Source organism: Diachasmimorpha longicaudata, chromosome 3 (assembly GCF_034640455.1).
Source record: "Diachasmimorpha longicaudata isolate KC_UGA_2023 chromosome 3, iyDiaLong2, whole genome shotgun sequence".
Taxonomy (NCBI): Eukaryota; Metazoa; Arthropoda; class Insecta; order Hymenoptera; family Braconidae; genus Diachasmimorpha; species Diachasmimorpha longicaudata.
Genome location: NC_087227.1, coordinates 8,005,843 through 8,031,070, shown reverse-complemented (window position 1 = coordinate 8,031,070; position 25,228 = coordinate 8,005,843). Strand labels below are relative to the sequence as shown.

Sequence of the window (25,228 nt, the reverse complement as noted above, 5' to 3'; positions counted from 1 at the left end):
CCATAACCTTAGAAATAAAACACCAATCATAATATAAACTTTATTTATTCAATATCTCATATTGTCTTGAATTTATAATAATAATAATAATAATTATAATAATAATATTAATAATTATAAAGGTATCACATTAAATAAAAAAAAACGTGCTGTACAGACACAAGAGGAAATGAGAAAAAAACGTAACGTTGATGGATATACAAAGCGTTACGCTCTCTCATTATTTTATTTTCTCTTCAATTAAATTCTGTCAATTGTTTGAATGTACTTGTCCAATAGTAGGAACGCACAAATAAATAATGAATTTTTTCGTTCTCTTTTTTATCTCGTTACCATTAAGCCTCGATTTTCACCATCATTTCTCTCGTTCTCTCTCTCTTTTTCTTTCAATAACAGAGGACAAAAATCGCACATGATTAATAATCGAGTATGTAATGCACATGATGATATCAGTAATTACGAAAACAAATGCATAATGTAAGGATAACTATGATATCTATTATCTCATCGACTTTTGCCAGAGGTTTTTATCAATATTTTTTTTTTCGTACTTTCATTTTTTTTCTCTTGTCGCTGGTGATACCTGTGCGATGTCAACCATCCGACATCGGGGTCTATCATTACAAAGCCATATAAAATGAAAAAAAAATTGCCCAGAGTAACGCACTGAACGAATCGTTAGTGAAATTTAAAAAAAAGACAAAGGAAAATATTCGCCAGCCCACGTGAGCGAGCACCATGATATTGATTCGATGGATTTATAAAAAAATGTTTTTTTGCGATAATCGTGTAAAAAATGTGCTACAATTAATAGTTATGCTTTTATCGATAATTACGAAAAGGCATTTAGATTATTTACACAATAACAGAGGAAAATTTGCAAGCGTTTTCGAGTATAAAATTCCTAAGCTCTCCTTATGCTTCTCTCGTTATATGGAGTCATTAAGAAATTAAAAATCGACGCTGTCAATTGAAGAATGGGTGGGGAGGGCGCTCTGGAGGAGCTGGTGAAAGTGGAAAATTTAAATGATGAATTTTTGGTGATTTCACATTTTCTTATTTGAGTTAATCCTCAATTAATCCCTAATTCTGGATGCACATATTAAAAAAATGTTTTCTATAATGATACGAAAAGAATTATCTACATAAAAAATCTCGGCCATCTGCCCGCGCAAGTACTCACTCTGAGAAAAAAAAATCATCAGTCCTCGAAAAGTAAATTTCCTTGATTTATTTTCAAATCCCAGGACAGCGTAAATTAACCTCTAAGAAGAATAATTCCACGGAAAAATATCAATTGACATATTCAGCAAATAAATTGTGAAATTCTGAGCAAAAAAAAGTTTCTCAACATCCTCAACTTTCAAATTCCTAAGCCTTCAAAATTAAATCCCCGAAAATTTTTTCCACATTTTGGAGCAAAAAGAAAAACATCAAAATTCCTCAGTCCACCATTTCCCCCAGAATCACCGACACTTTCCCTCCTAAGACAAACCAAACCTCTAACCTTTGACAGATAAAAAACATCAAAAGCATATGCCCAACTATTCAGCAGTGATGATGAGCTGATTGTCGTTAGACGCATCAACAGGCGAGACATCCTTCTGTGGCACGTCTTCCTCGATCTTCCCCTCCTCCTCTGTCTTCTTAACCTCGCAAACCCCATTCTGTAATTTAGCTTTGACTGTTGTCTTGGTAGTAGCCTTTCCATTCATAGCAGCAGTTGGTTTTCCAGTGGGCTTGGCTGGAGGTTTCTTGGTAGCAGTTGTAGTACCAGTTATCGTAGTGACACGTCTGGCAGTAGCAACAGTGGATGTAGTCGTCGATGTAGTTTTCTTGATGCTGGTGGCAGTGACAGAAGTGCGACTGGATGATATCTGTTTATTTGCTGTTTCCTTGATCTGCTTATCAATGACTGGAGACTTAGCAGTTGTTGAGGTTCTTCTTGTATTTGTCAGTGTAGTTGTGGTAGTCGCGGATGGTGCTGTCTTGGGCCTTTGTGGTTTAGCCCCCACTCCAGTTCCAGTGGTAGGTGCAGTGGACGTTTTAACACTAGTCAAGGGAAGTTTGGGTTTTGCAGGAGCTGTCGTGGGTCTAGTGGTTCCAATTGGCAATTTAGCTGGAGGTTTACTAGTTATCTTGGATTTGGCTGTTTTCACATCTCCATTAACAACACCTGGAGGTTTTTTATCAGTCACTGATGTCTTTGTTGCTGAGAGTCTAGAAACTCCAGTCGTCGGTTTTGGTTTTGGTGGAATTGGAGCGACTCTTGGAGCCGGTGCTTTCACTGGGGGTTTTGATGGTTTTGGGGCTGTTACTCCAGCTGTTGGAGGCTTTGTCGGTGGACGTGGTGATGCTTTCTTTACTGGTGGGACTGAGGGACGAGTGGGGGGCTTACTTGGAGACAGTGAGGATTTTACAGTGGATTTCACATCTGGTTTTAAGGTTTTTGAGGGGGGTTTTGATGTTACTTTCGATGCTGCTGCTGTTTTAGCTTTCGCCGGAGCTTTTTCTTTTTCTGATTCTTTCTCAACGACAGCTGGAGCTATCACTGGAGCCACTGGTGCCTCCACAATTGTTGGTACAATCTCAGGAATTAAAGGTTCAGCTGGTTTGGACTCTAGAGGTTCGACACTGACTTCAACATGGGGTTTATCAGACTCTTGGACAATGGGCTCAGGACTGGAAGCAATAAGATCAGCATCAGTTCTCAAGTCCTCGATAATCGGTGTCTCAACGCCTGAATCTTTTTCTAGTGGATTGAACTGCTCCTCGAGACCAGTGAATTCCTGAAGGGATTCGGATAATTTTATAGCCACGGGCTCCTCTGGAGGTGTTGATTTAGCCTCAGATGTGGTGATTAAGTCGTCATAATGGATTAAATGGTCATCAGGTTTGTCTGATACTGGGGATGTGGCTTCAAGTACTGGATCCACGTCCATTAGTTCCTGCATTGGACTCGAAATTTTTGGCTCTTTAGTGAGACTGCAAGCAATTAAATCACCATTCGTTTCTTCAGTTGATGAAGAGACGAAGGGATTCTGGCTTGTGGAGTCACAGGATATGAGGTCGAAGGTCAAAGGTACCTCCAGGGGGGTTGTCTTCGTCTCTGGAAGGCTTTCCTGGACTTCAGGACTTTCCGTTACCTCCTTAGGGCTCTCGATCTCCTGAGAGCTTTCCTGAACCTCGATTAGACTCTCTCTCACCTCTAGGGGGCTCTCCTTCATCTCAAAGAGGTTCTCTCTTACCTCTAAGGGAGTCTCTTTCACCTCCAGAGGACTCTCCACCTCCAGGGGACTCTCTCTTGCTTCGAAGGGGTTTTCTCTCGTCTCGAAGGGGCTCTCTCTTGCCTCAAAGGGGCTCTCTCTTGCCTCGAAGGGGCTCTCTCTTGCCTCGAAAGGGCTCTCTCTCGCTTCGAAGGGACTCTCTCTTATCTCCTGAGGAGTCTGTCTCAACTCCAGAGGACTCTCCATCGTTTCGAAGGGGCTCTCCCTCGATTCGAAAGGACTCTCCTTCACCTCCATAGGGCTCTCCCTTACCTCCAAGGGGCTTTCCCTCAGCTCCATAGGGCTCTCCCTCATCTCCACAGGGCTTTCCCTCACTTCCATAGGGCTCTCCCTCACCTCCAAGAGGCTCTCTCCGCTCTCGACTGGCTCTTCAAGTTCCGCTGATTCTGGATTTTTGACATTAATCTCAATATCTTGTCCCTCATAACCTAGTGGCAGCTCTCCTCCATTGGACTGACAAGCTGATTCCTCTTGATTTGAGTTCTTTAGATTTTTAGCTTCTACCTCTTGCTCAATTCGCTCTTCGATGTGCTGCTCCAGGCTCATATTTCCGAACATATCGCTCACTTGATGGTCGGGAAAAGCATCCGATGGTTTTGGCTGATCAGAATCAGGAGAAATGAGATCAGCCAACTCAGGATGCACATCATTATCCCGTTCCTCGTCCTGTAGTCCCGAACTATTGCCATCGGCCATCAGATCAGCATCTGTCAAGTCGTGAACAGCGTTGAGATCCACTGGATTGCTGTTCAGTGGATTAAAATCACCAGGACCAAAGGACATGATCATTGGATCATTCTCGAAACCTGAATACGAACTGGTGAAAGATCCATCAAGGCCAGGATTTCTGTGATAATCCGGATTTGTCAGGAAGCTCGCTGTCGATTCATCTCCAAACTCCGCCTTTGTCGAGGAGACTTCTGACTCATCGAGACTGAAGACTGGTTTCACCCTCTCCTCATCCACTTTCTCGTCCAGTTCATCACCATTCTGAGGGGTGACAATTTTTCCTTCAATCTCACTCGGACGGTGGCTCACCTCCTCCTGAAATTCATTGGGACTGGGCACACGGATGTCGTCCATCATCGGGGTCTGTTTGAGGGGTGAACCAGCTATTGGAAGATCTAGAATACGAGCGGATAGTGCCGGTGCTGGTGACACCGGAATAAATTCGGCGGCGTTGGGATTCAGCTGGAAGTCCATTTCTTCGGGGGATAATTGGTGGAGTTCTGAAGGCTCCGGGACGAGGGGGAGGTTTGTCGTTGGAGTTTGCTCGCAAATCTGTAAATGAATAAACGTATTTGCTACTCAAAAATTTCGTTTCCTTTGAACTGATAAAAATAAATGATAAATTTTCTCTACACGGAAAAAAAATCCCAAAATTGTATTTTCAGAAATTAATCGTTAAAATCATCACAATCAATTCTTATATCGTACCTCGGGTTCAGTGAGCTGTTGTGGAACCTCTCTCTCCTCGTCACTGTCACTGGAAACGGTCTCTTTCTCCTCGACCTCTCTCTCCTTCTCCTTGTCACTCTCAGCAATGTCCACAGGTTCAGTAGCTTTTTGCTCCTCAGAGTCCCCAATCTCCAGTTGTTGCTGATCGTCACACCTCTCAGCCTCCTGTATCCCCTGATTTTTCAACTTATCCGAATCGACCCTGTAGTAATTCCACTCGTCGTCAGAGTCCTCACTGTCACCTACATTCTCTGGATCGACATGCTCATTTTTCTTGGTACCTGTTGGAAAATTACATTAATAAATAACACGATTAAATAACTCCCCTGATAAGAGCCCTCCATCATAAATCACACCATAGAAAGGTAAATGCGTGGGACTTCTCTGAGGCAACGAGTGATAAAAAAAAATCAACAAAATAAAAAATCTACAAATTCAGTGGTAAACCCCACGCAGTGGACTAGACCAGTTGAGTTTGCCAGCCTATGCCCACACATTTGTGTCCTCCCTCCCCTCAACCCCTTCTTCTAACAGACGAGATGAATGCTTTGCATTTAGGATGCACTTGGGACATTTGCCAAGGAGGTAGCCGACACTGGGATGGCTAGGTATCGACGGATACGCACATGAGCGACGGTGTTACCATGAGGAATGGGCGTTACCAGCCACCGTCATACAGGATGCATTCCTCCTGCTGACGAGGCTGTCGCAGTGAATTTTTCATTTCGTTTTTATTTTTACGTAATTTGAGGTGGAATGGAAGGGAACAGAAGGATAAGGTTGAGAACGCATTGAATGAAGGGAAAGCTCGCACTGGGGAAAAATATTTTCATGTCTGGAGAGGTGAAGTAAGGATTTTCCCAATTACAATTTTCGAAAAACATTTCAAAGTTTTCGAAACACTGTTTAACCCTTCACTTTGTGTGGCCAATCCTAAAGATCTTCAAGATCGTGTGATCAATCCTAAATGTTCCAACTAGATATTTTATATAAATGAGAACTCCCTCAAGTCCGTTCAATCCTCATAATTATTTGACCCTCTCCCCCAACGTCCTTGAACATTATTTGACCCTCGGAGCCATTAAATACTTGACCCTGAAGGGTTACTGAAGCATTAACCTCATCTGGCATTCACTCAAAACGTCTTCAAGGGTCCTTTGACCTTCATCTTTTATGTAAAAATATTTTCACTCTCAGAAAAGTCCATAACAGCGATAAAAATCATTTCCGGCAATTGCGTCTTATCATATCTTGTCATTCATGCCCCCTTCCCCCTATCACTGTTTTCATGAATTATCATTTAAATATTGAAGCATGTAAATTTGACGACACACGAAGTGACTTCCGTTTATACAATCCAGAAATAGACAATACTTGTTTTTATTTTAAAATAACATGGCAACTGAATTCCACTCCTCATTTATTTCTATATGTGGTATATCTCTTTTGATTTTTATTTTGCCTGAAGTACGATGGCCTCTTGTCAGTGTCACAGGCTGTTCGCTCTCGGTTCACACTCACGTCGGGGCTTTTTTTTTGCCGAACGAAAAGTTAATTTTACACTTACTGCTTCAGTATACCCCCTTCCCCCCTCATCCCTCTACCCTTCACGGACTAGCCCACTCTCTCTACGACTGCTAATCCCAGTGCAGTTATCTTTGTAACTAAGTGTTACTGAAAGAGCGTCAATGTTGAATTTATCTAATCTATTGAATTTTTGTTGATAAAGATTCAACAATGACGGAAAAGTCGCGGAACGAATGAGTTAGATGAAAGTCCATGTGATTAATTAATGTAATTAATTAATTTCATAAAAGTTCTTGTATTTTTTTGATTTCTTTCACGGAGGAAATGTTGATGATCTTTATGAGAATTTAACCCTCAACTGTAGATACTTTTGATAGTCTTTTCACCCTCAGCCCCAAACATCCTTAGTAGCCATTTGATCGATAAAATCATTTGACAGTCAATTCTAAATTTAGAATTTTAGATTTTCTACATTAATGTAATCTCGATAATGAGCGTTTGCCGAAGAAAATGGATTCCATTTTGTTTCTGGAGGATTAATTTATAACGAAAAGAGTCTCATTAAAATCTTCTCAAACCTGACACGCAAATGTCATTCGCGAAATAATAAACAAATCAAATATCTCCGAGAATCCGGTGGATCACATCTGATCTTCTTGATAACCTTGTTAGTATCTCCAGAGTGAGTAATTTTAAGGAAAAACCTTATCAGATCTTTTCTGTAAAGGATTAAATTTACAGCAAATAATGTTTCGTGACATTTTCCCTGAAAGCCACTCACCATCGAGATAACTCAATAGTACGAGAAAAAGAGTGAAACTTTCGTTCTGTTCTGCTGCATTTTCCACTTCCCGTTTGGAATTTCTAGAAGAGAAATTCCACGAAAAATTTCTAGTCTAAAAAAAACAATGACGGAAAGATTGTCTAGCTTGAAGACCATCCAGAATAAAATATCTTTCAACACTGAATTCTTTACTTCCTAAAGACAAATTCCAGCAGCAGGAAGTGGGCGAACAGTCCAAGGAGACATCGCCACGCGAAAAACTTTCAACTTCATGCATAACGCCGGCATTACCGGCGGAAACCCAGGTACATTCTGAGAACCCGCATTCACACATGTTCCAGTAGAATCAACACGTTCATAAATTCTCCCTAAGTCCCCTCCCCCTGTGCCTGTTCCTCCAGGACCCTAAAATTTTGCCTCGAAACTGTAAACAGGAGAACGCAAGAGTTGTCCCCGCAATAACTCATGATCGGTAGAGTGAAAATTCAAAATTTTGTGCTCACTTTCAAGCTATTTTTGCCATCTTTAAAATGAGCCCTCCCTCACTGAAATCGCACCGTTCAGTCCTGAGTTATTGATGATTACAGTTGCAATTAACCACTCTCCCCTGACAAAACAAAGTGAAAAATTATTCTCTCTCACTTGCAGCTGCACTCTTATTTATAAACCCGAGAATTTCAAGAATATAAATGCCCAGGTACAAAACTAAAACACAGTTATATGAGTCAGTTCTTGCTGGACCGGCGCACACGTTTCAAAAAATTCTGCGCACATCCGTTTTTTTATTTCGTCTCTTTCACTCCTTTATCATCCATTTCCACACGTCCACCAGCTTCAGCTAAAATATAAGTTCATTTGTCTCGCATTATTCCACTGAAACGTACCTCAAATGTCGGCGAAAAATAGATTCCTATCCTCCAGTGGGCGATTATGATTATTATTATTATTAGTGGTTCGTTGTTTTTTATTTCTCGTGTGAAACAATTTGTTTCCACCCGGCTTTCTCGATCAACGATCAACCCAGGCACTTCTCCTCTCCCTCACGATATTTTATCTCCTCCACACAATAACGATATTTTATTATTTATCCCGTGGTCTCATGGAACCCCTCGGTAACGCGAGTGAGCGAGTTATTTTTGTGATATTTTTGGGAAGAAAAAAAAAATACACACGCACACACACACACGTCGCACAAAAGACGCAATGGATTCAAAAAAATCCTGGAGCACTGGGGCGGCGAGTTACGGGACCAACTGCCAGCCTTCCTAGCGACTATCCCCCCCACTGGGTTAACATTCAGGACTCGTGTGGCGATTGGTGGAATCAGTTGACATCGAGAGCCAATGGAAAGCCAGGGAAGAGTGGACGGACTCTGACGGATTCATGCGTGCACTAAATTTGAATTTGAAATTGTAGATATGATGTAGGGGTTGGGGGGAGTTGAATTTTTTAGGTTTTTTTTTGGGGAGTGAATGAGGAGAGAAGGAATTTTAATTGACATTTAGGGAGGGGAGAGGTTTATTGGTAATTGGGGATCTATAATTGGGGAATGCGTGGGTTTAACAAAAAATTGGTAATGACCTTTTTTGTAGGGAATTTAATTTGGTACAAAAAAGGTTCTGCGGAATTTTTTCGTGGAATGACTCGTTATGGAGTTATTTTGAGGTTGAGAGGAAGGGATATTCGGAGTATTGGGATGAAAGTTAGTTTTTCAAGAGGAAGTTTTTTTCTGAGTTAAGTGACAGATAGTTTGAAGGCCAGGATAGCCTGGAGGAAGAGTTATAAAGGTCAACTCACCCTTCGATGTGTGGAATTATCGGTCAACTGATGGTTAACAAAGTTATGGGTTAAATGACCAATGACGTTCTAATTTGTGGGCTAAATGAGGTCGATAAAGGGTTAAATCAACTTGATATTCGTTTTTCATTTGACCTCCTATCATTAAAATATAAAATTCTCGTTACTCTGTCCATCATTACCGGAGAAAAATTGATTTCTCATTGCCTATTTTATTTAGATAGCAAGATTCAATATCCATAATTATGGAGGCCATTCAACACTCGAAACCACTTGGAAATGAAAAAAAAATACTTTGTGGCGTGAGACAGGGACACGAGGGGAAAAAATTAATTAATAAAATGTAGAATATCGTGTCAGGGATTCAGTCACGACTATAGAGTCATTATTAGTCAATTAGTCTAATGAAAAAATAGAAAAGATAATGAACGCACCAATGAGCAGAGGCAACAATTGTTGCAATGCTGCGGGGTCAACTAGCGGGGGAGGTGGGGAAAATCTTGGGGCTCTTGGTCTGATTCCAGCTGGTTCGAGACGACAATCAGTGCATCAAGTTCACTGACTGGCACGCTTGGACGCCAACCACTAGCACCTCAAGCTCACTTCTCTCAACATGGTGAAATCCATCTTGTCTACTTGAATAATTCTCACGGTTTTCTTAACTTTTTGTTGAGAAATTCAGCAATCAGATGAATACAAGGAACTCAATATTTCTTATCGAAAACTAGCGGTTTCCCTTTCAGATGCTTTTTGGAAATGAGAATGATTTGCACTAAATTCCAGGAGCTGACGGCGAATAAAAAGATAATTTAACATCTCCAGATCCTCCAGAATGATTGTTTCGCTCGAAAATTTAGTTTCGTAATCCTTTCATTATCTTGTGATCTAGTGATTCTACGGAAAAACGTTGAGAAAACTTTTTGTAGCTCAGAGAATTCTCCACAAAATTCTCCTCTTCCATTTTCCCCACAGACCCCAAATTACCAAGCTATTTCGTCATTCCCCCACAATTCCCAAGATGGACTCCTGCTCAACCCCGTGACATTCTCCGCCTCAAAAAAATATATTAACAAATGAACTCACCAGAGAGTTTCACACCCGTGTCCTCCAGTTCGTCCCCCAGTGTCTCCTCCTTGGGCGATTCATCCGGAAAAAGTTCCCTGGAGACATTAGCTAATGTGCAGACCTCACTAGCCTCATCTACAGCATCAACATTGCTCTCTGGGCCAAGATCATCGTCATCATCCTCCTCTCCATCATCCTCCTCCTCGTCGTAGTCCACAGCTCCATTCTCATGTCTCCCATTAGATGATTTGCTGTAGGGAAATTCATCATCATCGAATCCCCCTCCATTATTCTGATTTCTCATTCCCTTGCCAAACGACGCATTGATACCAGCACTGACTTCATACTGGCCGGTTGCCGATGAGAAGTACCTGTTGTCCGGCTCCATATTATTCAACTCAACATCCGCAATCAGCGGATGATTATGAGTAAATCGTGTTGCTATTTGATTGGGTGAAGTTAGAAACACCACTATCACGGTTATATTATCAGCGGAGCCCTTGTTCTTCGAGTATTCGACCAATCGTTGACTCACTGCTTGAAGATTCTCTGTAATAAAATTAATAAATGCATGATTAGTGCTCTGGTTCCAACAATTGTATCATTTTCGAAAGAGTGAGTCAAGTCCTATACATTATATATATTATATATAACACATTAACTATGTAATTATAACAATTACATGCACATCATTCATCTCAACATAAATCAATAACAGGAAGAATCTTCATCAACATCTCCATATGAAAACATCACACTGAATCCTCGCAGATTATAATATTTTATTGATTTGTATTATTGACCAAATTCAGCCATTTACCCACGAAAATACACCACTGACTCAATTGATTTTTACCGCCCCTCGTCAACCATGAGTAAACGTATGAGTCATCAAGGCAATTGTATCTCCTAGACTGGTACTAGGGGGGACAATTATTGGTGTACGTTAGCGTCCGGAGGATTTTTCGTTCGTTTGGAGTAAAAAAAAAGTTGATGAAAGGTGCGCGGAAAGGGAAAAAAAGGGAAGTGGAAGCGAGACCACAGACGTCTCGAGTGGTTACTGTACTGTTGTGCTCAGACTCATATTACAGGAATTATATTAAATTACGAAAGGGGTTACTGAGTTTTCCACAGGATAAATGGGAACCGGCAGCATGGACAGGGTCGATTAACACGGGAAAAAAAAATGAGTAGACTTCCTGTTAAAATTCATCGGGATATGGGGCTCGATGGTATCAGGACTGGGCGTGTGCCATCTGTCATATTAAATTTGAATTTTCGGGGCGCGACGAGAGCCAAACAAACACTTGGGTAAACAGAGAATTTGGAATAATACTTTGATTTTATTTTGATTGAAAATGAAATTGTTCCTCCCAGTGGTCAATTTCCGTAAAAATAAAATAATATTTTTACGGTGATTACGGTTAATAGGGTTTTTCAATGAAGGATTAATCCAGATGCAAATTTTGTTTCGAAACTCGCTTGAAAGTATTATTTTTCTAACGGTTTTTTTGTTAAAAAAGTGCTCCTGATGTTTGAATGCATTTCTTCTCGCGATAATTTTCGAAATAAAATTTATTACGGTAAATTTGAATTTTTGGAAGACGAGGGCCAACCGAGCCGAGTAAACAGGGAATTTAGGAAGTCGTTGAATTTACAGACAATACTGTGATTTTATTTCGAAGGAAGAGGAAACGATTTACTTTAATGGTGAATTTCCGTATGATAATTCTTCTGATTTATTTTTAATAACAATGATTATAGAGAAGGGAAAATTGATTGAGTTAAAAAACGGGATTTTTGACGTACGAAATAATTATTTCAAAAAAGTAATCCAGGGTTTTTTTTGACAACGGTTATTTCTTTATCAAATGCAAATTTTCGCGAGTCCAGAGCCAAACAAACAGTTGGGTAAACAGAAAACTCATCACATCATTTACGTTTACCGATAATTCTTCGATTTTATTTTGGGGACAAACACAACGATTCGTTATAGTGTTGAATTTCGGGAAAATAATGAGATAATTGAGATATTTATAAGAAAAATTGTTGATAACCTTTTACAGAAGAGATAAACACATTTATCTTCAACTATTCTATGATTTTTTTTCCGGAGATAAACGCGCGGCTTAGAAAAATAATAGAGATCTTTAGACAGAACTTTCATACTCTCTTGTTAATAATATTTCCAGTAAAACAATAATTTTTGACATCCACCATTAACAATTACCAAAAGTATGACATTATTCTGCGAATATTTTCCGAATCATGAGAATGAAATAAACCCTCACAAATCTCCAAAACTAACACCAGTTTCTCCAGAAAAAATCCCCCGAAAAAAAGAGATTTAGCAAAATTTTCCAAAAGTACAATTTTTAGACAACTTTTTGCTCCATGAAAAAGTTCCAGTAAAATTTTCTCGTAGAACTGCCCTTCCTGTCGATAAATCCACGACAACCAAAACTACATTTCACTCCCGGTCATCCCCTCGATTCCTAAATAATTCTCGGAGCATTTGGCAATAATTTAGCAATTAATTTTCCCGATTCGTAGAAGTCGGTTATCCTTCGAGGCACATTTAGCAAAAATATTTCCCTGTATAAAGCTCCAAAACTCGTTCAGTTTCTTCTCCTCGGAGAAGTCTTCGCGAGACTCTTCTACTAAGACGAGCCTTAATATTAAAAAAAAATGATTTTCACACTTTCCAATCCAATTATTTCTCCAATAGTAAAAAATCCATGATAGGCACCTACCGAACCACCCTGAGTACCCCTATAAACCAGAGATATTCGTGGGAATTGGTGTATCACCTCCAACAAAGTATTTAAATCCCCGAATATCGCGAATCAACGGAACAAGCTCTTGGGAGTGAACGTAACGGGTGTGGCGAGGTATCGCGATCAACTGCCGGGCCGGCTGGTTCAACTGAATCACCAAGAGCCAGAAGAGAGAACGTGGTGTGTCTACGCCATTGCTACCCCGCCACCACCGCTACATGACTCACGCTATACCTCATACCCGTGCCAACCCACCCCCATTTCACATCCATCCGCCTCTCTCTTCTCCATTCTCACAATTCTCGGTCCCTTCCTCTTGCCCTTTTTTTTTCACCATTTCATGTAGGCACGACGTACATTACTTTATCCCACGAATTTCCGAGGCTCTATTCATGAATATGTGAGTATGGGAAGAATAAATCCAGAGATCACAAGGATTTTTGAGGGAAAGGGACAGGAAAAGGACGGCTGCAATGGCTCGGCATTGGCTGGGACAATTCTAAAAAATCTGTCGCCCTTTAAAAAATTTTTTTTTAGAATTTTCCGATGATATTCAGCAGTCAAATATTGAATGAAGTCTCCGAATCTAAGGGACATAGCGAAATTAGTGTGATTATATTTTTTGTAGAACTTAATTGACCCTACAAAAAAGGTCTCAATGAACATTTTACTGTCTTCCTTAGGTTTTGATATATTCATAAAAAGCTGGTCAATACTCAAAGTGACTCATCTCGATTTGCCACTTTACTACAGCATTGAGTCATAAAATGATGGAGTAAAAATAGTCTTGAATGTCGTTAAAACGAATCTACGAATTACAAAGTTATTAAAATCAGTAGAAATAACCAAGGGCCCATCATAAATAATAACGAAAATTCTAATGAATAAATTCTCCCATCCCAAACTAGCTGAAAAATCAGGTCATATTGCCAGTGAATATTCATGTCCAATTAAAAATTGAAGCGAGTTATTAAACTTCCGTTTCATTTCCGCTTCAAACTCATGACTTCAATTTTCACCTCTAGCGCAAAATATAAAACCCTCTTCTTCCAAATCGACACGAACCCATAATTGATCGGAAATTACAGCAAATCAATAAAGTGACTGTTTGTCTAATGAATCAATCAACTAAGCAACCGTCCTAATTAACGAATACAGGAATCAATTAAGTTTTATCGAAAATGAATAATGAAATGAAACAAACGATTCGTTTTTCCCATTATTAACTCGACCATTTCTCCGGTCTCGATAAATTTCAATAATTAAGAAAAACAATTATCAATATTTAAACATGCAAGAAGTAAGAGTTTCTAAAAACCACTTAGATCACTTCATTAACTCCAGGGAGTGTTGATAATTTTTTTAGGGGAAAGAGTAACATGAACTGCCTCGAGAAAAAAAAATTTTTCAATAAATTTCACCGAAAATTAAAGGAAAAAATCGAGTTAATGGATCTCGATATATGAAAAATGTATAATTCTGATGATGGTGTACTTGTTAACCATCGGCACAAGACGGCCGAGTGGGATGCATCACCGGTTCCGTTGTCCGACGCCTAAGAGAGGCTGCTGAAGCGGCAAAAGGAACGAACGTTCCGCACCGTGGCAGACACGACTGGTATATCCGTACATCTGCGCCAGAGTATGATCGTTACAACAATCTCACCACTGTCTGGGACATTTAGACAGTCTAGCTTTGCATTGAGAAAAACAAGGTCTTTGGAGAGTACATCAACTTGCATCTGAAAATGTTTAGTTTTAAATGATGATACGATTGAAATTGATATTTGATGAATATTCATCATCATTTGCCTAATGATTTTTCCATTTCGCCGGTGTGAAGGCACATAAAGGTCATATGAGGGTTACAAAGGCAAATAAAAATCAATAAACCAACAAAAACAGTCTGGCCGGTGTCTGGGGTCTTTAAACAGTCTGGGTGAAATTTTTTTTCCAAAAATTCCCGATCATCATTTTTCTCATTAAAATGAAATTTAAAAATGTAATTTACGATTACAATTTTAGACTCAAAATGAAGGAAATTGATATTTGATGAATATATTATCATTTGCTTGATGATTTCTACATTTCGATTCAAATTTTCTTAATGAAATGACGTTTATCACGAATTGACATTATTTATTAAATCAACGAATCCAACATCGAGCCGACCGGAATTCTTGAATGTGGAATATGGACGAGAGATACATCACCGAGCCCATGTGGAGATACATAAAGACCACATAAGGGTTACAGAGACAATTCGAAATGGCTGAACTGATCATAATTATTGATCATTAATTGGCACCTGAATTGCCAACAAACGATAACAAATTACAGGGTCAGAAGGGTGAGAAACCTCATACGAAGGTTGAATGAAAGTCATAAACACAAATAGAAATCAATAAGCCTACAAAAACAGTCTCGCCACTGTCTGGGCCATTTAAACAATCTAGATGATTTTTTTTCCCCCAAAAACCCCTCAAATTTTCTACTAAAAACCTACAAAGAAGCCAGTCTACAATTCTAATTTAATATACGACACGATTAAAACTGTTATTTAATATTCAATAAATGTTATTCATCGCTTGCCTCCTGGATATAAATTCCTCCTAAAATTCCCTCCACCCTAGTCTCTTCAACTAAAATCATATCTATCATAAATGCCCTCGTATGTTACATCAAAGAGTCCAAAAACTCATTGCAGAGGCAAAATTTCCCCCTCAAAATTCTCATCTTCTTATTGCCCAGAACCAACCAACGAAACTCTGAAGCATTTCACCAGTGCAATTCCTTCCAACGAAAGGTATTCACCATCCTTTTTCTCGTAAAATGGCAAGTTTCTAATTATAACAAGAGTAATGGAGAGAGGGACCAAAGGGAAAAGGAGAAAGATTGTCTCCCACGTGTGCGACCAGTCTCATCGTCACATGTACTCTTACCACTCGTATGGGAGAAAACTTTATTAAAGTATGACTCATTCGTGTCCTCCACCGATATACAACACTACAAACATAAATACTCTTATGCTGATGCACGTTAATTTTTTTTTTAGCCAACACTTCCTCCTCCCTTTTCAATCCAATCCTTTTAATTTCATCATCATAAATATAATCTGCATTTCAGAGTGAAGAAATTGATTTCTAGATAATCGACAACTAATTTTCTATTGTACTTCTTCTGTATCGATGATATCCTGTGTCAAATATCAAAGAGGGGCCTTATTACTATTTATATTTATATATTTTAGCTCGATCTTAATGATCTCGATGTATCAGTTTGTGGATGGAAGTTGACCCATCGATATCGATCGATATAACAATATACGCGGACATATCGATACGCATCAATAGATTTAAAGTAACTATCGAATTAGTTTGATCTCTCGCAATAATCGATTCTCCCTCTCCATCTCGCCATTCTATCGACAGATTGATAAATAATGATGAAAAATCAATATATTTCGATATCCACTGGTTAAACACTTCTGTCCTGTTGCACGTTAATTTTTTTCTCTCCAAAACTTTCACTCCTCCCTTCCCTTAAAATCTCTTAATTTCGTCATAATAATCAGGACTGAAATTCAAACTCCAGAATGAATAAATTCACTCCCCAAGAATCGACTTTCTCGATTTTTCCTTGTATTCTTTGCCAACGGATGATGTCATGCGCCAAATTCTCCAAAAACAAACATTAAAGAATGGCGTTATCATTAATATTTCAACGGTGGAGTCTCGATTTAACCATCTGGTATTTCGTGTGTTTTCACACTATTTCTTCACGAAGTTTATCCATGAAGTTTAAGCGAGTCAGCACCCAGCCAACGCCCCACAACCGTCGATAATCTTCCACAATTTCTTTTTTTTTTTCACCTCTCTCTTCCCCTCACTCACTCTCCCTCCTTGAATTTTTCCTCTCTGCTTAATTGTAAAACCTTACGTACCCAATGGCTAACTGTACGTTCGTTATTTTTTGCTTCACTCTTTGGGAATCATCTTGTAATGGTACTTTTTTTTTCTCGCTTGGATGCTTCCCATTGGAACAAGGAAGTGGATATCGGGTCACGAGAGTGATTGAAAAAAAGGGATGAAAAAAATATATCGGAAGAAGGAGGTGGCTGGTAAAATGTAATAACTTGGAGGTCGTCGGTTGGTGAGTCCACGACAATGACTCACCGCTGGAATCGAGCTGGAACAAATTCCTGAGTCTAATCCAACCGAAACCATTTGTAGACCTGCTTTCCCTCAGCAAAGTGCTACTACTGTTTCGTTGATTGTTTTAAAAAAATGAGATGCTACAAAAAGACATACCAGAGTTCTGCAATTTTTTTATAAATTTTTTCCCCCTGGAGAAAATCTCGTGGGAGCCGGTGGGGCAGAATGGAAATTTTTAATATTCTCCAAAGTCCCTCCAGTCTTCACTTGAATAGAACAATTTTGTTTTCGAGAACCAATTCTCGCAATTTGTTCCTGAATAATGAGCACCGAAGGACAATAAAACAGAGTCCATTTTACCCCCATTCTCATCGACACTTCTGAGAACAAGTTCTAGTTTACTTTGTGAATGAGAGATTCTGAGGATTTTCATGGAGGAAGAATGAACGGGATGTCGATGCACATTCAACACACGAGTCCTTTCACCTCTGATTCAAAAGAAACGACTCCTCAATAACCTGAAGTTGCGAAAGATGAACCGCCAGTGAATATCGGTAACTCAGGATTTTTTTCAAACTATAACTTGAGATTGATGAACTGCGATTTGATCAATCAATCTTCAGTCTACCGGAATTAGTCTGGAGAATGTGTCATCGACACTATGATTTCATATTCTTGGTCCACCTTCGGCTGTTTTACATGTTCATGAGACACTGATTCACCCACATGAGCCTTTAATTAAAGAGCGACATTAAAAATGACGAGTCATTGTGTCTCTAGGACTTGACGTTGAAATAATGAATCTTTAGGGAGCTCCTCGATGGCCAAATGGAGCTGCATGGCTTCCAGGCCAAAAGATCTATCACCCACGATGGGGTCTCTCTTCATTGATTGAGAAATGTAATTTCTTTAATCGAATGATCGACGAATCCATGTTGATCAATACCAAGCCCAGACAGGAAACACAACTGAAAATGTTCGATCAAATCAGCATAACCTGTCAATTCGCAATACAATATCGAACAGCAATAAAACGAAAACTACCAGAAGGAGAGCAGAATAAAAAAAATCCTCGAAGACATGAATTCTCCTTTTGTATAACGGTATAGTCATAGTGCTGGTGGGTTGTTAGTGTACACGTACATAAAAATTCCTCCAATTAAGAGTCAAGTCTCGTGTATGCGCAAAACACGCGTCTTGAATCATTATTAAATGGTTATAACGAATACACACACGGTAAAAGTTGGGTAAGGATGCCTCATTCTTCATCAATGACTGTATGAAGAGAAAAAGTGTCCAGAGAGGAAACTATCATCGTTTCGCTTCAGTGAGAGAGGCGAAGGTCTTGCTTCAGCTACTCCCCTGGATTCCTTTGTTTTAATACAAGCGATTCCATTCGGTATATTATTTTGGTTTGTTGCCAACGGATATTGATTGATATTTTTTTCGACGGGGATTTCATTTCATCGCTTCAGTAGGAACTGACGTTTATGGATTTTCCTCTTGGATTTTACGAATCCAATTTGTGAAAATGTTTCTATTATCACCTCCAGCTTTTTCCAAAATCGAATTTATTCAGCAAGTGGCAGAGCCAATTGGCCTCCTAGCTCCGACTGCGATTTCCACAATTGACCACAAAATAAAAATAATTTTCATTTTATGGTCAATACTTTACTCCTTCATGATCGAGAGTAAAGTGAGCAGTTGCCATTCTGGGGTGAAAAGTCAAGGCTTTCCATCCTTAGGAGTAACCCCCACCCTAAGATGGCAATTAGTTACTTTTCTTTCCACAATAAAAATTATTACTCACGTGGATCTTGACAGATTTGTTGGTAAACAATTCCAGCAGCTGTTGTCTCATCGATATAGTCCCAGAGTCCATCACAAGCGACAATCAGAAAATCTTCGTTACCATCGAGCATAACACAGCGTATCTCTGGATCACCAGTGACATAAGGCTTGTACTGTGCATCACCTGGGGAACAAAATAAAAAATATCGATCACTACGTAATGAATTTCAATAAAATGGAGCATTGAGTAAGTGAGCAAGTGAACACAGCGCGTGTAATTAACTGTAATGATCTAATTAATACGATGCATGTGATCGTTTGAATAATGAGGTAAAAATGGTAGCACGTGCGAGCTTCCGGTTATTACCGGCTTCCGTGTGAGATTATGACGCACCTTCTGAAGTTGAGGAATTTTACTTATCTATTCTGTCAATTTGCCATTGCTATTTAATTGAGGTGTGGATAAATGTGACAGAACAAATCATTTGATCTTTCACATCTGTTTGAAGATTTAATTGTCCTGTACTGAAGGCTCGACAGGACAATTGTTTCTTTTTTCCTACCGTGTCTTAGTGTTGCAAGAAAAATGTAATTTTGATGAGAAATCTCACTGTCGTTATCACATGAGGTCTATTTACCGAGGAATAGGAACTGAGCCAAGTCATTTGACCTAATTTACGGTGACTTTTTTCTCAGACAATTAATTTATACTTAATAATTACAATGATTGCAATTTTTTTTGAGTCATGAGATCAATATTCAACGAAGAAAATGAACGTAAATAATTCTGGGTACTGCGATGACCCTCAAAGGAAGGTGTGAGATAGCAGGAAACAAAATGAACATTGTATGCTTGGCACGCACTGACCATTTTCACGCATACATAAATGGCAAAGCCTCACTCAAAGTGGGGTCAATCCTAACTTGGTGGTAGTTATTGGTACAACTGACGACAGTGAAAATATTCTCCGAAAATCGTCCGAATTCGATGCCATAAAATGATTCAGAATTTATTGGCTCTTTCTCTAGTTCAAAACCATCTTCTCAAGATTGTACCCCTCCCTCAAAATTCCTCAATAAAATATTACCAGATAAAATTTATTAATGTATTTACTTATTGAACGAATTGAATTTGATGCCACCATAAAATGATTTTACAAACCTTAACTATTAAAAATTAACGATCATCAAAACCACGGAATTAAACCGATTAAAATTTCCCACAGCAGAATAAATCATCATACGATGCTTTCTTCCCCCATGTGTTTTAATAAGTAATCAATGAGCGTATCAAGTATCTCGATGCGCTCTCTAGCCATTCAAATCACTCCACTCACTGCCCACACACACAACAATGAACTTGTTTTTTTTTTTCCTGTAACTTTTTGTTACTTACCTATTGCTCGTGATACAGCAAGATTTCCGTTCACTCGCCACATCCCGCAGTACATCACAGTTCCGCCCATCTTCAGTACTCTGTCCTTCTCGTCCTTTTATGAGAAACAAAAGATCACTGTTATTCCATTGTTCAAGACCTTCTTCAATAATTCTAACCTTCTACAGATAAATTTATTAAACAACTGTCGAATCCATTAAATAATTTATTCGGGATTTCCTTGCTATTGAATTTCTTTCCCAAAATTATCCAGAAAGCTCCCCAGGCATGTTTAGCCTATCCCACCTTTTTTCATCGCGAAATCACTATCTTGGGGTCCCCAGGAACCCGTAAAATTCGAGAACAATTGGAGATCATTGGGGAGAATCAAAATAAAAAGAAAAATTGAAAGGAAAGGGTACGAGAATGGGGACAAAAGGGACACAAGTTGATAACGACAAACACCTCTTAAAATTCACGACCTATGAGGAATACCTCGACTCCCTGGTGACAGCAGTAGATCTCGATTATCTGAGAAATACTGAGACAGCGAGAATTATTGCAGAGTTGGGTTATAAAAGTACAGGTGAGACTTTGGATCGTGAGACTTTCCAGAGACGCAGGGGCATCGTCAAGGATTTACTATTCCCCGTGTGGAGACCATTCACACTTGCCTCTGAGCTGACAGACCACAGGGACTCCCTGATAACAGAATTATCACTTCGAGAGAGGGCTAATCGTCTAGGAACACTCTCGACTATTATTTTCATTCGTGTAATAACGAGATCTGGTTACGAAGTGTCCGGATACATCGATTTTGCTCATCGATTGAAGAGGGAGAACTGGAAGGCGTTCTTCAAGGGGAGGAGGAAGCTGAGACCACGAAAAACTGATTTGTCTTACTATCATTGGAAGACCAAGAAGTTGATTCTCAATGGGACAGACAATTATGAGCCGGTGATGGACGCAAAGAGGGGAATTTTTCTTAAAAACTTGAAGGACTTGAAGATTGTGGATTTGGATCCTGGGAGGAGTCCTGGGGTTGATACGTTCAGGTTGAAGGTAGAGAGTGGGGATTATCAACAAGTTGTTCTATACGACCATGTGGTGAGATGTAGATATTGAGAGGTTGATTTTAATTTTCAAGGAACTTATTCCGACGAATTGAATCATTAATTAAGAAGATTAATCAAAAAGACCCACTTTCCAAAATGATAGGATGAACATAGGCTCCTTTGTACACACAGTACATTTCCCATTGACTATCAAAATTAATATCCACGAGAAATAATAAAGAGGAAATTTCCCAATGGAAAAAAACGCGAAATAAAGACTGAATTTTTCAACAATCGAATAAAAACTTACACTCCTATCTGGCCTGTGTGGATTAACCAGTTGTGTGACATTCCCACGTTTGGCAAGTGCCGCCTGAGAGTCCCCAGCCCAAGCGACATACAATTTTCTATTGATAAGCAATGCACAAACAGCTGTTGCACCGCTGTTAACTCCAAAATCATGAGATTTTTGTACAAAATGTGCATCAGTTGTGATAAATGCATCGCGCAATGCACGCTCTGGATCAGTCGGATAATGAACACTCTCGGCTAAATACTGATGTAAATGTGCTGCACAGTAGACAGCAGCTTCCGAGCCAACATGCCCATCGAATACAGCATAATAACTCGCTGTTGATTCGTCTTCTATATTAAAAATAGTATTTAAATCGTGCAATACAACATGACGATCCTCCATCTTTCGTCGGATATTTTTTATAGCATAAACTGTCGTCAGAGGTAGAGGAGTAGCTGGTGGTGGTGGTAGGAGGGCTAGTCTGCTATTCTCCAAGTAACGTCGACATATTTCGTTGACTTTACCGGTCACAGCCTGCATCAACTTCAGTGGAGCATATGCTGGAGCACGTGCAACAGAGATTTATTTGTAATGATGAAATAGTGGTGATTGAGATTTACAGGGTGTTGGAAGTGAGTACTCACTCTTTTCTTGTGGCCTGAGACCACAGACCTCCGGTTGGGCTTTGCACATTACTTTTATCTCTTCGATGACGAGGTGAACTATGTGAGACTGAAGGCTGGGTGGACAATATCTGAAATTGAAAGAAAATAGTTATGTGTATTTTCATGATCAAATAAATGCAATGATTAACGTGATGATGATTATTTTTATTATTAATTCCTGGATGAATAAATGACCTTGCATTAAGGGAAATATAATTTTTGAAACGTCAGATGCAGTGAATAAAACGTTATTTAAAATTGTTTAAGAGAAAGGAAAATTTCAACTTTTAATTTTTAATTCCGTAAACTCTCTGCGGATAAATTTAAAAGATTATTCGAGTTTCGGGGAAGCTCAGAAGAATAAAAATGCCGGGACATTGCGTGAATGAAGCCAATCCAACTCCGTCATCTCCCGAGATCATTCGAAAGCCCCGTTCCACTCGGTGGCTGCACCTAATGCGTAATAAGCGACGCATCAAGGCACTCCAACAGGTGTCACGACGCTGTAGCCTGCAACAACGCATCTCTCTAACCTCGCGCTTTGTGCAGTGGCCGTCAACACAGCCGCAGCATCAGTGCATCCAGAGTCCCAGTGAAAAATGGTGAAAATAGTGGGAAAGTATCAGCACGAAAGGAGTGAGAACCTCGACGAATTCTTTAGAATCCTCGGTAATTATCAAATATATTTTTTTAATTAATTCTCGATGTTCTCAGTTCTAATGACTGATATGAACACACTTGACAGGAGTCCCTTATATACCTCGGAAAATGATGTCAATGGCAAATCCAAGAATTGAAATCAGTCAGAATGACGATGAGTGGACGTTGAAAAATGTCACAATGCTGCGAACTCAGGAGATTAAATTCAAACTTGGTGAAGAATACGAGGAATTCATGCCATCTGGAGTTGTGCTCAAAGTTAATGAACACTGATCATCATTAATGATTCATATCTAGAGCAACATCTGAGGTCTAACTCTCGTTAATTTCTTCCAGAATACGACAAGTCTCGAGGGAGACTGTTTGGTGACTATTTCGATCGGTCCTGATGGGAATAAAGTCACTCGAAAGTACGAGTTCAGTGACGACCAGCTGATTCTAGTGAGTAAAATAATCATGATCATGTGTCATACGAACTAATCAGTGAATTTTGATTGAAAAAAAATTTCAGACGTTGACCCAGGAGAAAAGTAACGTCGTCTGCACCAGATACTTTAGACGACTCGAGTAATTCGAATCGTCATCGAGTGATCATCAATGATGGATTATTTTTCGAGATATGAAGAGGGTGTGGTCTTAACTATAATACAACAATGATAATAAAAGCACCTCTGCCTCCCGTTATCAACTGCGCAAACGTAAACAATTCCATTCTTCCTCACTCCCTGTTATCATTGGAAGGAGACGGATGGCAATGATTTTATTGGATCGTCGATGTATTCAGATTCAACGATACCATTTCCATTAGTTTAGCCGCATTGTGAACTTTACAAAACAGTCTTCAAAGTGAAAAATAATTTTTTTATTTCACTCTGCGGGGTCTTCGGGGTCTTCACCCAGACAATTGGATCGAAATAAAAAAAAGCTCAATTAAATCTGATTATTCATAGTTTTTCAATCTTAGGAATCGGAAACCAATACGTAATTCCACTCAGACGATCTCGAGTCATTAACATGTAATGACGATGACTTCATTTCCCCTCTTAATACTGAAATAAATAATTATTGAATGATTCACCACTAACTTTTGATTCAAATACCGAAGCGTCATGTCGATGACTTCACCAACGAGTTCAGCCTCCCTGACGTCGTAGCTTGTCATTTTCACCGGGAGTTGATCGTCGGGATCCATGCTCTTGACAAAATCCTCGAGAAATCTCCTGTACGAGCCCAGATAATCTCCATCCACCTGATCCATTGTACTTATTTTATAAAAAAATCACTGACTGTTTTCGTATTAATGAAAACAAACAATTGGGGGTTAATGCGTAAACAGAGGCGTGACCATGTGACACTTCCCATGCATCACCAATGCACTCAACACTAGGTTAAAACAGCACTAATTGCTCGGTTCATTAATTGCCGAGGAATCAATTGTCTAGCATTTCATTTGTTATGTGACAAAACAGGTTGTTCTCAAATTTTCCGGTTTTGTTTCACTGGTCTCACTCACTCCGGTAACACAACCCACGAAATAATCATTCGTTGATATGCGATATTTGTACTCTCAGTTACGTTATTGTGTCATTCGTTCGCATGCTGAATTAACATGGGATACATATGTTGGGTATGTATGTGCTACGAGGGATTTGTGCTGTGTGTGGGGATTATTATTGTTTTTTTCGTGTTTCGATTGTAAAATTTTACGGGGGGAATTGACGAGTGGGAGTTTCTGAGATTAGGGTGGGCTTCCATGAGGCGGCAGAGACCATGTGACGGTGGAGGAGGAGCGATGCTGGCGCGAATTTATGGTGGGATTACTTAAATCGTCGAGGGTAACGTGGGAAAATAAATTTGAAATTTGAATATATGTTTTTGGAACATCTGTGGAGAAATGTCACTTGTCAGGTACTCGGACTAAGGTACAATTTGTTGGTTTATATTATTGAGAAGTTGCTAGAGAAAACCACTGGATTTTAATACAATTATCTTTATTAACCTCGCAAAACGCCAATGAAAAACATAAAATTGAATTAAACTATTTAGATTGTTTTACTGTACTTGAAAATTATTTCATTCGTTGAATTTTATAAAATAGGGAAATAAATTTTTTTTATTCTTCAGTCTTAAGTATACTTGAAAATGAAAATTGATCGGAACACTTCCATTGCTAAACGGTCTGATACAGAATGCATTTACATAAAAAATAATCGAGAAGTAATGAAGTTTTATCTATAGAGATAAACAGCGACAGTGAATTTCTTTTGCCAAATTATGGTCGTCGAACAAAATTCAATAATTAATCATTCAATAATAATAATAGCAATTCAATAGTTGAGTAAAGAATAATTCGAGCAAATAAAATATATTTGAAGACTTTCCTCGGATTTTATTAAATTTTTCTGTGTTATCACGAGCAATATTTTGTAGCTAAAAATTTGAATGCAAAGAGGACACTTCAAAATGAGAAGCAACAATTTTCTAATGAGGAGGAATTTTCTAAGATATCAAAAAACCTAATGAGCTGACAAATGAAGTG

General features: G+C 39.1%; 3 protein-coding genes across 5 annotated transcripts; 2 read left to right on the top strand and 1 right to left on the bottom strand.

The window, feature by feature from the left end:
- Positions 1-29: 29 nt before the first annotated feature.
- LOC135160051 (titin-like) lies at positions 30-24,392 on the bottom strand. 2 transcript variants are annotated; one of them, XM_064116202.1, is made up of 8 exons: positions 23,775-24,392; positions 22,009-22,118; positions 21,380-21,924; positions 20,036-20,129; positions 18,659-18,823; positions 9,937-10,467; positions 4,725-5,026; positions 30-4,568 (listed from the first exon to the last, which is right to left on the bottom strand). In XM_064116202.1, exons 1-8 carry the CDS (start codon positions 23,945-23,947, stop codon positions 1,545-1,547), a joined length of 4,944 nt encoding a protein of 1,647 aa, XP_063972272.1. In that variant the 5' UTR covers positions 23,948-24,392; the 3' UTR covers positions 30-1,544. The 2 variants fall into 2 exon arrangements, with proteins under 2 accessions (XP_063972272.1, XP_063972273.1); XM_064116203.1 differs by lacking the exon at positions 23,775-24,392 and adding an exon at positions 22,225-22,241.
- LOC135160091 (cilia- and flagella-associated protein 299-like) lies at positions 20,160-21,385 on the top strand. Its single transcript, XM_064116273.1, has one exon. The coding sequence runs from the start codon at positions 20,441-20,443 to the stop codon at positions 21,137-21,139; it is 699 nt and encodes a 232-aa protein (XP_063972343.1). The 5' UTR covers positions 20,160-20,440; the 3' UTR covers positions 21,140-21,385.
- On the top strand, positions 22,464-23,629 carry LOC135160100 (fatty acid-binding protein-like). Of its 2 annotated transcripts, none has more exons than XM_064116285.1 (4): positions 22,464-22,698; positions 22,775-22,947; positions 23,026-23,130; positions 23,174-23,629. In XM_064116285.1, the coding sequence occupies exons 1-4, from the start codon at positions 22,629-22,631 to the stop codon at positions 23,174-23,176; spliced, it is 351 nt and encodes a 116-aa protein (XP_063972355.1). In that variant the 5' UTR covers positions 22,464-22,628; the 3' UTR covers positions 23,177-23,629. The 2 variants fall into 2 exon arrangements, with proteins under 2 accessions (XP_063972355.1, XP_063972354.1); XM_064116284.1 differs by having other exon boundaries at positions 22,470-22,698; positions 23,201-23,629.
- Positions 24,393-25,228: the final 836 nt, after the last annotated feature.

Coding starts and splice junctions, on each gene's coding strand:
- LOC135160100 (XM_064116284.1), top strand. CDS start 22,629: ATGGTGAAAATAGTGGGAAAGTATCAGCACGAAAGGAGTGAGAACCTC. Junction 22,699..22,774: donor CGAATTCTTTAGAATCCTCG/GTAATTATCAAA, acceptor CACACTTGACAG/GAGTCCCTTATATACCTCGG. Junction 22,948..23,025: donor CATCTGGAGTTGTGCTCAAA/GTTAATGAACAC, acceptor AATTTCTTCCAG/AATACGACAAGTCTCGAGGG.
- LOC135160091 (XM_064116273.1), top strand. CDS start 20,441: ATGGGGACAAAAGGGACACAAGTTGATAACGACAAACACCTCTTAAAA.
- LOC135160051 (XM_064116202.1), bottom strand. CDS start 23,947: ATGGATCAGGTGGATGGAGATTATCTGGGCTCGTACAGGAGATTTCTC. Junction 20,130..21,379: donor CACACAGGCCAGATAGGAGT/GTAAGTTTTTAT, acceptor TTCTCATAAAAG/GACGAGAAGGACAGAGTACT. Junction 10,468..18,658: donor ACAAATCTGTCAAGATCCAC/GTGAGTAATAAT, acceptor ATTTTATTACAG/AGAATCTTCAAGCAGTGAGT.